This window comes from Setaria viridis, chromosome 4 (genome assembly GCF_005286985.2).
Source record: "Setaria viridis chromosome 4, Setaria_viridis_v4.0, whole genome shotgun sequence".
Lineage (NCBI taxonomy): Eukaryota > Viridiplantae > Streptophyta > Magnoliopsida > Poales > Poaceae > Setaria > Setaria viridis.
In genome coordinates, this window is record NC_048266.2 from 38084303 (window position 1) to 38095395 (window position 11093).

Below are 11093 nucleotides of genomic sequence, written 5' to 3' on the forward strand. Positions count from 1 at the left end.
TCTGAATCAACCAAATTCTTATTGTTTTATATAGTATGATTCGCTTTGGATTAACCAAATAACGTTGTAGTTCATTGTTGCCTTTGTTGAGCGGTAGGTCCCTAGTTCGAATCCACTTCTACTACAATTCCCCCCCCCATTTTTTAGCTCCTCTAGGTGGCACAACTCTATTGGCCGAAACAAATGCGCGCAGATTGCGAAGCGCAATCCGTGGCATCGCCGCTTAGCCAAGCCTGCAGTGCCGCGTGGTGATTAGTGGCTGTATCAAGCACACCACGGCCGCAAATATAAGATGTTAAAAATAAAATGCCACAACTAAACACAAAAATACAACTTGTGTAGTGGTAAGGCTTCTACCTCGATAGAGAGAGGTTGTGTGTTGGTGTAGCCTAGTAGTAAGACACTTGAAGTTGTTATGTAAAGTACTAGGTTCAATACCCCCAAGTTACCATATGTTTTGTTTTCCTTTTTGCCTCCCTAGGAGTGCACCAATATTTTTGAAAACAAAGTAACGCATCTAAGTTTTTTTAAGTAAGCAATGTATTTTTTTTGTCAAGATTGTGGTTAAGTATGGTATCAAATCTATGACAATTTTTATTTTCAATCTATGATGGTTACCGAGGTCCGTCACAGAAATCGGGCCTGAATTTGAGCATGGATGGGCCATTTGAAGATATGTGATGAAAATTCACAAATCAGATGGTGTAGCGTTAATGATAGTTCTATAAATCCATCACGAAGAATTCATCATAAATTAACAGGTTTCTTGTAGTGATGATGTGTGTCACCATTTATAAATATATAGAGGAAGTGATGAGAATATAGATTTTTATGTTAAAATATAGCTCAAATTTAGAGTCCATTAAATAAATTCAAGCACATACCTGCAATGGAAAGTGAAAAAAGGTTCTAAATGTGAATGAAAACGTTGTAGAGTAATTACTAACTAAAACCTATCACAATAGGTTGAAGATAATAATTATATTTTTCTATATAAGTATTGTATCAGCCTATTTAACAAATGAGAGAGCTCAAGTTAACAACTTTGGCCGTAAGCTATGTGCCCTTATTTTTAAAAAAAATTGAAGACAACACATTAATTGTAACAAGACACACTAGAAAATCGTCACAAAATTTATAAACATGTGGCATCAGTCCTGTAGACTTAATAATCATAGCCATTTGTCTATTATATTTTCTAAAAATTTACCCACCACTATTGTTGTGAAAATATTCTAATAGTATTTGTGGGTAATTTTTATAATGACATATGTGGGTAATTTTTTAGAAAATATAATAAAAACTATACTGACATATAAATTATCCACCTCGGTAATGTATGGTGGTAGTTATAATTGTGAGTGAAAAAAGTATGAATTTGATGAAAAAAGTGTACCAATTAAAATCAATCAAAATTGGAGTGTTAGAAGAATATTAAATAAATAAATAATCACAAATAAATAATTTTGATTATTAGATAGAGAATCTATTTTTTAAATAACTATAGTTTTTAAAATTCGTAGCCCGTGAAGGAGTACGGGTTGATGAACTGGTGTCCCAAACAAAAGTTTGACATATAGCACGTGCCATCCTTTTAGATTCGTTGTACATTTTTTTTCAAATGGTACGGTGCTATCGGGGCTACGTGAGTGTGTGGCAGCCAATCTGTTCGTATTGGTCGGCGTTGACATGTAGCGGTCAGACATTGCATCGCGTTGAACATCATCAATAATAGAGAGGAGGAAACGTATGAACGAGAGTTGAAGCCTCACAAGGTCAGGAGTTTTAGGTGCGATATTGAAACTTCTTTACGGTACTAAACGCCCTAGTCATTTGGAATGCAACGAATACATGATGCACTTGCATGTCTAGAAACTTCCATACATGTACACCTAGTACGTCACTACTACAACTTTCCTCCTCCTTAAATTTTCCCCAAAAAAAAGGAGAAACAACAATAGGGATGAAATGAGATGGCCTGCTGCTAGTTTTCTACCACCTAGTTGAGAACTAGAGATCATCCATTTGTATTATTGCGCCAGTGTGGCGGTAACAGCTCAAAAAGATTCACAAAACAATCGTAACAGGGGTTAGGGGGGCACATGGCCAATACCAAAGCATACTACACGCTGAAAATCCCAATAGTACGTACTCCCTCCGTTTCAAATTATATGTCGTTTTGACTTTTCTAGATACATAGATATTATTATACATCTAGACATAGTGTATGTCTAAGTGCATAACAAAATCTATGAATCTAATAAAGTCAAAACGACCTATAATTTGGGACGGAGGGAGTAGATGATATCATTGCGGAATATGTACACTGTTACTTTAAAAAGTTTCTGCCCTTACTAATTATTACTGCATGATCATGTCCCAAGTCCAACCGTACAAGTAGCAATAATCATTACATGTACGGTAATTCCGCTCTCTTCCTATAGGATTAGCAATTTATCATTGAATTAAGGTGAGCAACGACGGCTAGGGATAAATTCCGAGTGCTAGTGTGTGAGTACACTATCAAGGGGATTTGAACTGGAATTTGTTTTCCATGAAACAAACTTTATTGTTAGTTTGTTACATTGGTGCTGGACTTAGGTAGCTGGAGATGTCCCCGTGTTGTCGCAATTGTCTATTCTTTTTGCTAAACAAAGTACAGACACAATCAGCCACTCACCACTTCGCTGTTGACCGACTTCCCTATGGAGTATTTGTGATCGAGTCTTCAGAAAAATCTGTTCTATATACATTTATTGGATTCCACTCTGACTAGGGACTAGTCTTCACCATTTATGAAATAGGAGGTACAAAACTAACTCAAATGTACTAGCACCGTCGGGGAGAATCTGCACACCAGACGGCGATACGCGCGCCGCGCTAGGACATTACTGAAAACTTGACTCCACTGCGTACTAACTTGAAAACCTACGTACTCTGCTCTTAAAACTTGACTTGAAAACTTGATTCCTTCAGATTTCGTTATACAATGCAGGAATGAAACCAATATCATAAGAGAAGTATATGTGCAGAGTGAACACCATCCATTATTCCCATGAACATTGACAGGAGGCCTGATCTTAATTACACGCGCACTGCAATGCGCCGATGCATGTACCTAGCAAATCCTCTCCGTCGTCGATCTTGTCCGAACCAAGAAACCAAATAATCAACACGAAGAAGAGCGGAAAGAACAGGAAAGTAAGCACTAATTCTAGTATATCCCAACCATCATCAGCACTAAGCTAATGCGTAATTAACACGTTAGGCTCTTAATTCAGATCCGATGCATGCCTCCCTTAGTTAAAGAACGGATCAGTTCCTACTTCCTAGTAGAGCGCGGCGAGGAGACGGCGGAGACGGCGGCGAGGACGTCCTTGAAGTGGCGGACGTCGCAGGGCACCCGGAGGACGCCCTCCTGCTTGTACCCGAACTCCTGCGCCGCCATCTCCAGGAGCGCCGCGAACGACGGGTGCCGCAGCGCCTCCACGCGCACCACGAACCGCTCGCCCTCGCCGTCGCCGCCGCCGTCGCACACCAGCACCGGCACGCACCCGCGCGGAACGCCGCCGCTGCCGTCGCTGACGCGGTCCGAGAAGCTCAGGCGCCGCATCAGCTCCCTCATCGTCGACGTACGTACGCCGGTGTGCGTCCTACGATCAGCCGACGACGGTGAAGACGACGGCGAGGGTCGCCGGTGCACGCACTACGCAGCTATAGCTAAACCTTGATCTGCATGCGTGTGGGTTGCGTTGGCTGTGCGCGCTTGGCCGGCCTCTGGCGAGCTGCTTTTATAGGGCTAGGGCAGGCCGGCGAGGGCATGCGAAGGAGATGATGGGGAAGTAACCGATGGGCCAGTGAGCGTGCGCGTGCGTCCTAACTCCTGAGAGAGAGAATTGGGGGCCTGGCGTTGCCCTGGAGTCAGCGGAGACCACGCACGCAGTGGGTTTAAAAAATGCTGGCTATCATGAGCATCTTTGAAAGTTAAGAGAGCCTTGAATTTCCTCTTTGACAATGCGGGAATTGAAGATAGATGTGGATTTGTTGCATGCTACTCCTTCCGTTACAAATTGTATGTCATTTTAACTTTTTTAGGTTTATATATATTATTATGTAAATTGATAGATGCATAATAATATATATAAATCTAGAAAAGTGAAAACGACCTACAATTTAGAATGAGGGAGCAGCACGCTAGCTACGAGGATGCGTCTTATCTAGGAATTTGACACACTGTTTTGATGGGATGGTATACCGTCTTATCTAGAAATTTGATGCACTGTTTAGATGGGATGGTATACCAAAATGAGCACTGTTTAGATGGGATGGTATACCAAAATGATATTATTTTTGTGAGGAAATAGACAAACAACCAGCTTATTATCACCGTATCAGATTAATTTGGTTGTTCTTTGAAATCTTTATTGTGGCGTCCACGGTATTCTCAAAAGCGGAGATATATGCCTAAATTCAACGTTTAGGCGACCTTGCAGCTTAAAACCATCGATGCTAGTGATGAGTGATGCTAGCAAATAGTAGCCTCGAGCACGAGCAAAATTAAAGGTAGAAGGCGACTCAAGGGGCGTTTGGATACTGGAGGTTAAATTTTAGTCCTGTCACATCGGATGTTCGGATACTAATTAGGAGGACTAAACATAAAGTAATTACAAAACTAATTACAGAACCCCTAGGCTAAATCGTGAGACGAATCTATTAGGCCTAATTAATCCATCATTAGCGAATGGTTACTGTAGCACCACATTGTCAAATCATGGACTAATTAGGCGTAATAGATTCGTCTCGCGATTTAGCCTAGAGGTTGTGTAATTAGTTTTGTAATTAGTCTAGGTTTAATACTCCTAATTAGTATCCAAACATTCAATGTGACGGGGATTAATTTAACCCCCTCCCCCAAACACCCCCTTAATTAAGGCCACATGATGATGAGTGATCTAGTCTGAGCAGCATTCTTGTAGATTCAGTCGATTAAACAAACAAGATTAGCAGAACCAAATCTTTGTATGGGTCTGGAACTCTGGATTAGTGGATTTGATAGTGACCTAACTCCCTCCACGCGGCAGCTAAAGGACAGCCGATCGGTTGCACATGTATCATGAAATTCTCTTACCTTTTGGTCTAGCGTGGACTTTCTGGGTTCCTGAACGTGCGAGCTGGTATGTAAAGGTGGGCTTGAAATTGTTGCCGGCGCAAAGCGAGCGACGACCGACCGCCACTCGCAAGCTAACACGCACATTTTGGAAGGACCACGAATGTAAGCATGGTGCAGACAATGAAGGACACCTAGATATTCATTGAATCCGAAAGAAAAAAAAAAGTCAATGATAAAACATTGCTATTTGGTTATGCTAATAATATTGTTAAATCAATGGAGTATGTTTTCTTTATGCAAGTTCAACAAATAAGTTGGATTGCCTTATTTGCCTCACACGCAAATAAAAAAAAAGAACAAACATGGCTAATTGGTTCTGCCAATCTGGTTAAGTCCGTGGAGTATATTATTTTATATGCAAGCTGAACAAACAATTTGGATTGCCTATGCAAAAGGGGCAAGTATGCATAACAAAACCAAATTCCCCTGTTTTTCAAAACGTGACTAAACTTTATATGATTGATTGGAATGAGTTGCCCAACGGCCGAATAGTCACATCGTCAAGCCGGTGGATGAGAAAAAAAGGAACAAGAGTCGTCCGATCCCGAACCAGCAATGGCGAGGCTCAGTTTATCGACAGAGAGGAACAGCATTTTCACTCGAATTGCATATACCATTTGTGTAAGTAGTCAATTGATTGATTGATTGATCGACAGACTAAATTTTATATGATTGATTGATTGGAATTAATCGAGGATAACAAAACCCAATTGCATATACCATTTGTGTAAGTAGTCATCACTAGTGTAAACGCAGCTTTAGGGCGGAATCAAAGGGACCGGGATATGTGATCGTCGTCGCTCCTGGACCGCTCGTCGTCCGTCTCTGACAGATCACGCCCACCTCACCTTCCACTGCAACTGCAGAACCGCGAGTGGCTCGGGCTCGGGTGGTCAGCGTCCGACGACGACACGTACCGCCCCCCAACATCCCGGCCGGCCGATCACCGCCGGCGCACACGCGCGACCCGTCGATCTCCTGCGTGCGACGACGACTTGACCTTGGACGTGCGCGGGCGGGCGCGGCGCCGGAGTCGCAGATCGCTGCTCGATCTCCCACGGTGACCGCCCGCCACTTGCAAGTTAATTGCGAGTTGCAACGACGACGACGACGACGACCATCACCTTCGCCACCAGGCCACCACTACAGCAACTTCATCCCGGCTCGGCCCGCGCGCGCCTAACTTTGACGACGCGGCATCGCGTGACCCTGCCTCGCTCGTACGTCGGCGTACGTACACTGTGCGTGCGCGTGCTCGTCACCATCGGATCCGTACGCGTCTGTCTCCGCGCCACCACTGTTCAATCACCGGACCAGTAGAATTGAGTGACCGTGCTCGCGTCGCGTACGTCCGCCGGCTCTCGGTCGCCTGTGGACAAGTCCGAGCCCGTCATTGTCTCATCGCGCACCTCCACAGCCATCGGTTTCATCTCACGGTCTCTCTCTCTCTCTCGCAACGTCACAATGCCGAGCTGGCCTGGTCTGCTGCGGTGAAGCTTCGCCTGAGCTTCCCAGGAGAGCTACTGTTACGTTCCTCCTACCAACGTCTCGACGACGACGAGAGAGCGAGGTGCGCGAGGCTCTCGTTTTCTCGACGGGAGATATTTCTTGGTGTGTGTGTGTGTGTGTGTGTGTGTGTGTGTGTGTGTGTGTGTGTGTGTGTTTTACTGGTTTTATATATATAGCACGTGCCATGATTAGTGGATTACTGCATAATAAGCACATGCACGTGAGACAAATAAAGACCAATCTCAGTAAAGAGACTTTCTTGGCCTGGTCTAGGCTGGGCTGTGGAGATTCTACTCGTTGAAGCGTTGAAAGGTAATTCCACGAGCCACGCACCTGGCTTCTCCAGCCTCATCTTAGTCGCTCGTTCGTCGATCAGGGTAGTTCCTCTCCGCCGCATACCGACTTTGAACAGTCCTCCTGTAGCTCTCACCAGCTAGCTAGCCCGGATCTGTACACGTCTTGCTCCGTACAGACTTGGTGTTTGACAGTTACCGATGGCTAAATGAACGAACCGCTGCTATTGTTAAGAAACCAGATGTAAGTATGCAATGTAACCACCAGCATTATATTGGCTGCAAAGGCGAAATGGATTGGCTGGCGAAACTAAAGCATTGGGTGATTAAACTAGTACCACTATCGCTTTCCCTTTTGTCCATGAGACAACGAAAGCCTCTTCTACCTTCATCAGTTTTCAACTTTTTTTTCAAGAGAAAAAGGCACTTTTTCCAAGCTTTCCAAAGAGGCCAGTGAAAGCGAATCCCTCCAACATCAAGATTTTCACCGTTCTAGAAACCATGGAATGCTACGTACAAAGTATGTACCCTCGCTCTTTTAATCGATTTGATGCTGCAATATCGATACCATGGATGCACGCATTATGCCTACTGGCTTGCCAATATTGACTGCTGGCCGTGAAATCCGACGACATCAAACGTGACGGACTGACAGCATCCGTCCATCGACCTCGCGTCCTCGTCGTTGAACGACTGAATCCAAAACAAGACCTGTGCTGTGCATGGAAGAAATTGCGTGGTGGGACTCTGACGATGGTCCAGCTTTGCTGCGCCCGGTAAAGATAAAATGGGACGTGCAAAAATGTTTTTCAATCCTCATCCCCAGAAAAGGTCGTACTGATTCGTGGTCAAACTTTTTAACCGCCCGTCCCCTCTCTTGTCCTCTCACACTGATTTTCTTGGGGTTGAAAAGGATGATATTTTCTGACCTCACAGGCTGCTGCAACCGTGCAGATCGTAACGTAAATGATGCATCGATCACGAGAGACTTTTGGACGGTGACACGACTTTCTGCAACCTGGAGTGGGTCATGATAGACGATCAGGCACTTGGATCTGCACGTTTCTGCGTGCTCCGGTCAGGTCTTTCCAAAGTCTCTTGCAAATGCAATCCAAGGCAGCGATTACTTACATGCGGACATGTGGTGTTGGAGCCGCTGCTTATCATAACCATGCGTGTTGAGTTTCTCGGTGTGTTTGAAAAAGTAACGTGACTTTTAGGACGGGAAATTTGGCAGCGGTGCTTTCGAGTGGCTTATGATGGAGGTCGCACTTAGTATTTGCACGACACGCTGCACTCGTGCAAAATTTCCCTTAGTAAATCAAAGCCTTCCAGATAACCTAGAAAATTGCCTTTCCAGATTCGGAATAACCCCTTTTTTTGTTTTAAAAGAAAAGAATTCAGGGTTGTTCAAACTCTCGAGATAAAAGAAAGAATTCAGTTCCAGCGTGCGTTCAAACTGGCGGAGGCCCAGAGTTGAGAAGGCCCAGCCCATCTCACGCTTGGATCTGTGGCCGTGTCGGCCCAACTTCATTGAAGCCCAAGACCCAAGTGCATGAGCGAACCTAGAGAGTAGTAGCAGCTGATGACAGTTTTGGTATATTTTATAAAGCTGCAGATTTTGATAAATTTATCAGCTTGATGTATTTGTTCGAATTTATTGAGATGCAACTGGTTCAAAAATGGTTGATATTTTAGTAAAAAAATAATCTGAAAAGACTTGTCACTTGGACACTTGGTCAGTCATATTCTTGATATATCTTGCTTCTATGCAATATACATCGTTACAGTGGCACAGGTCTTGGATTTTACCGGGACGTCGTGGCTGCATTGAGAGCTGGAGACCCAAACAATCATTCAGATTCCAAAACAATCCGTTCACATTTGTAACCGAAGCCCACAATCCCACATGCCTTCTTTTTATCCACCCCCACGTTCTTCCCCTTTTTTTTTGAAAAGCTAATCGTCACCCGGGTGTTGTAGAGCTCCCCATCATCCGAATTTCTCTTCCTCCCCATCTGCACGCTCTTCTCCAATTCCAGCTAAATTCCAACGAGATTAGAGCGTCGGAGTTTCCGGGGTGGGTGCTCACCGGTGGCCCTATAGGGAAGGCCGGCGGCGGTAGGCCGGCCCGGTGGAGGTGGCAGGTGCATGGGTGGTGAGGCGTGGTGGTGGGGGCGCCGCCGGCCGGGCGGTGGTGGACGGCGGTTGGGCGGTGCTAGGGTGGGGGGAACGACGACGGCGGTGGGAGGCGGCGGCAGGTGGGGCAGGAAGGCGGCCGGCACGGGCGAGCTAGGATCCCGCCGGACAGGTAGGGGCACGTGGGGGGGGGGAGTAAAAAAGAATGGCAAAGAGTGCAGAAAAATCGAGTGACGGGGAGCTCTAAATATCCAGGTGACGGGTAGACACTCCTTTTTTTTTTCTTGTGTCCTGTGACGGCTGTTCGCCGGACTCCACAACTGCAGAGTCGCCTTCACACCACACCACTGCTGAAGAATCCCGGTTCTCCCAAACGAGCACCATCCATACAACCCATAGAGCTTAGCGAGAATCTACCCAAATCATGCGCCACCCACTGCTTACCGAGTGAGCCATTGTTATATCTTTCCGCGCAAGCCAAAAAGAGGAGCTTTGGGGGGCAAGAAAAGACTGGAGAGCCCCTCCGGGTTGGACCATGTGCAAGCGCAGCCACAACTGTCCGTCCAGCCGCGTTAAGTTGGTTCTTGATTCGGGACACTGGGGCAGCCACTGCTTGGCCACTCGCTTTCCGTCCCAGACCATCGTCAGGAGAAGCGAAGCCTGCCCTGGGGAGATTAGTTATCGTGCGCGTTGCTGCTGCTGCAACTACATGCATGATGATTACGTTCGCTGACGGAACGGAATGCGCGCATGATTGGATTGGTTGATCTGCCGGCGGCTCACGCGGTGGCCGGAGGTGCGGCGGCGTGGGCCTCTGCGGGGAGAAACCCAACTGGTGGCCGTGTCCGCGTCCGTGTTGGTGTGTTCCCATGGAGCAAGCTCGGAGCCGCGGGGCCAGTGACAGCGCTTTGCATTATTACAACCGGCACTAGCAGTGTGTATGCGTGTTATGGGCGGCTGACACCGTGCTGTTTCGATCTGCATGTGTGACTGCCAGGCGGTTTTGTTGACTAGCTAGTCGTGTTAACGTCCTGCCGCGTCAGCTGACACGATCCTCAGCCGCAGCAAGCGATTGCAGATTGCATGCTGCAGTAGTACATTGGAACTCCTGCCGCCGGTCCCTGTCAACGCCCGCGGGGTTGCTGGGCGGATCCCTGTCAGCGCCACCTCACTGGCGACGGTGACGATGATTGCACCAAGCAGTACATGATCGAAGCCATGAACCCGTTACCATATGGTTGGTACAGGGTACTGAATGGCACCATAGTCCAATTACAAAACTAATTGCACAGATGGAGCCTAATTCGCGAGACGAATCTATTAAGCCTAATTAGTCCATGATTTGACAATGTGGTGCTACAATAACCATTTGCTAATGATGGATTAGTTAATCTTCATAGATTCGTCTCGCGAATTAGACTCCATCTTTGTAATTAGTTCATATTTAGTCCTTCTAATAAGCATCCGAACATCTGATGTGATCCTACTAAAGTTTAGCATCTGGTATCAAGCACACTCTATTGGGATGGGAACTACTAGGCTCCTTTTAGACGACACCGTGCTAGGCTGCTAGCTCCGTTTTAGTTAAGCCAGTGAAGGTACGGTATATTCCACGGCGCCATTTACATTGTTGTCACTGGCTGGCTGGCTGACACTGACAGAGGCAGGAATTTCTCCGTACGCATGGACGCCGTAGCCGCCCCGTACGGACCTCGCCGTACCACGAAAGTTCGTGCGAGAGGTTTTTTGCATAGCATGCGCTTCAGATCTGGACGTCCAAGACCAAGATCGACCTCATATTCGGGCCTAGTGACTAGTGACTAGATGGAGTCTCCGAAAAACGTGGTGGGGAAAAACCGGTCCGCTATCATCCGGCCAATTTCTTCACTGGTTGCAAGCTGCACCGTACCAGTGGTTGACAGTTGACTGGTTGCGAACGGGGACGATAAATCGTACGTACGTACGTGCAAGAGTGCAACTTG

The 11093-nt window shown here is 46.3% G+C and overlaps 1 protein-coding gene across 1 annotated transcript; it reads right to left on the minus strand.

Annotated features, from left to right (window-relative positions):
• Positions 1–3025: 3025 nt before the first annotated feature.
• Positions 3026–3919, minus strand: LOC117853704 (auxin-responsive protein SAUR71). The gene has a single exon (XM_072292962.1). It carries the CDS (start codon positions 3623–3625, stop codon positions 3323–3325), a length of 303 nt encoding a protein of 100 aa, XP_072149063.1. The 5' UTR covers positions 3626–3919; the 3' UTR covers positions 3026–3322.
• Between the last annotated feature and the right edge of the window lie 7174 nt (positions 3920–11093).

What these genes read in the sequence shown, in the direction of transcription:
- LOC117853704 (XM_072292962.1), bottom strand. Translation starts at nt 3,625, where the DNA reads ATGAGGGAGCTGATGCGGCGCCTGAGCTTCTCGGACCGCGTCAGCGAC.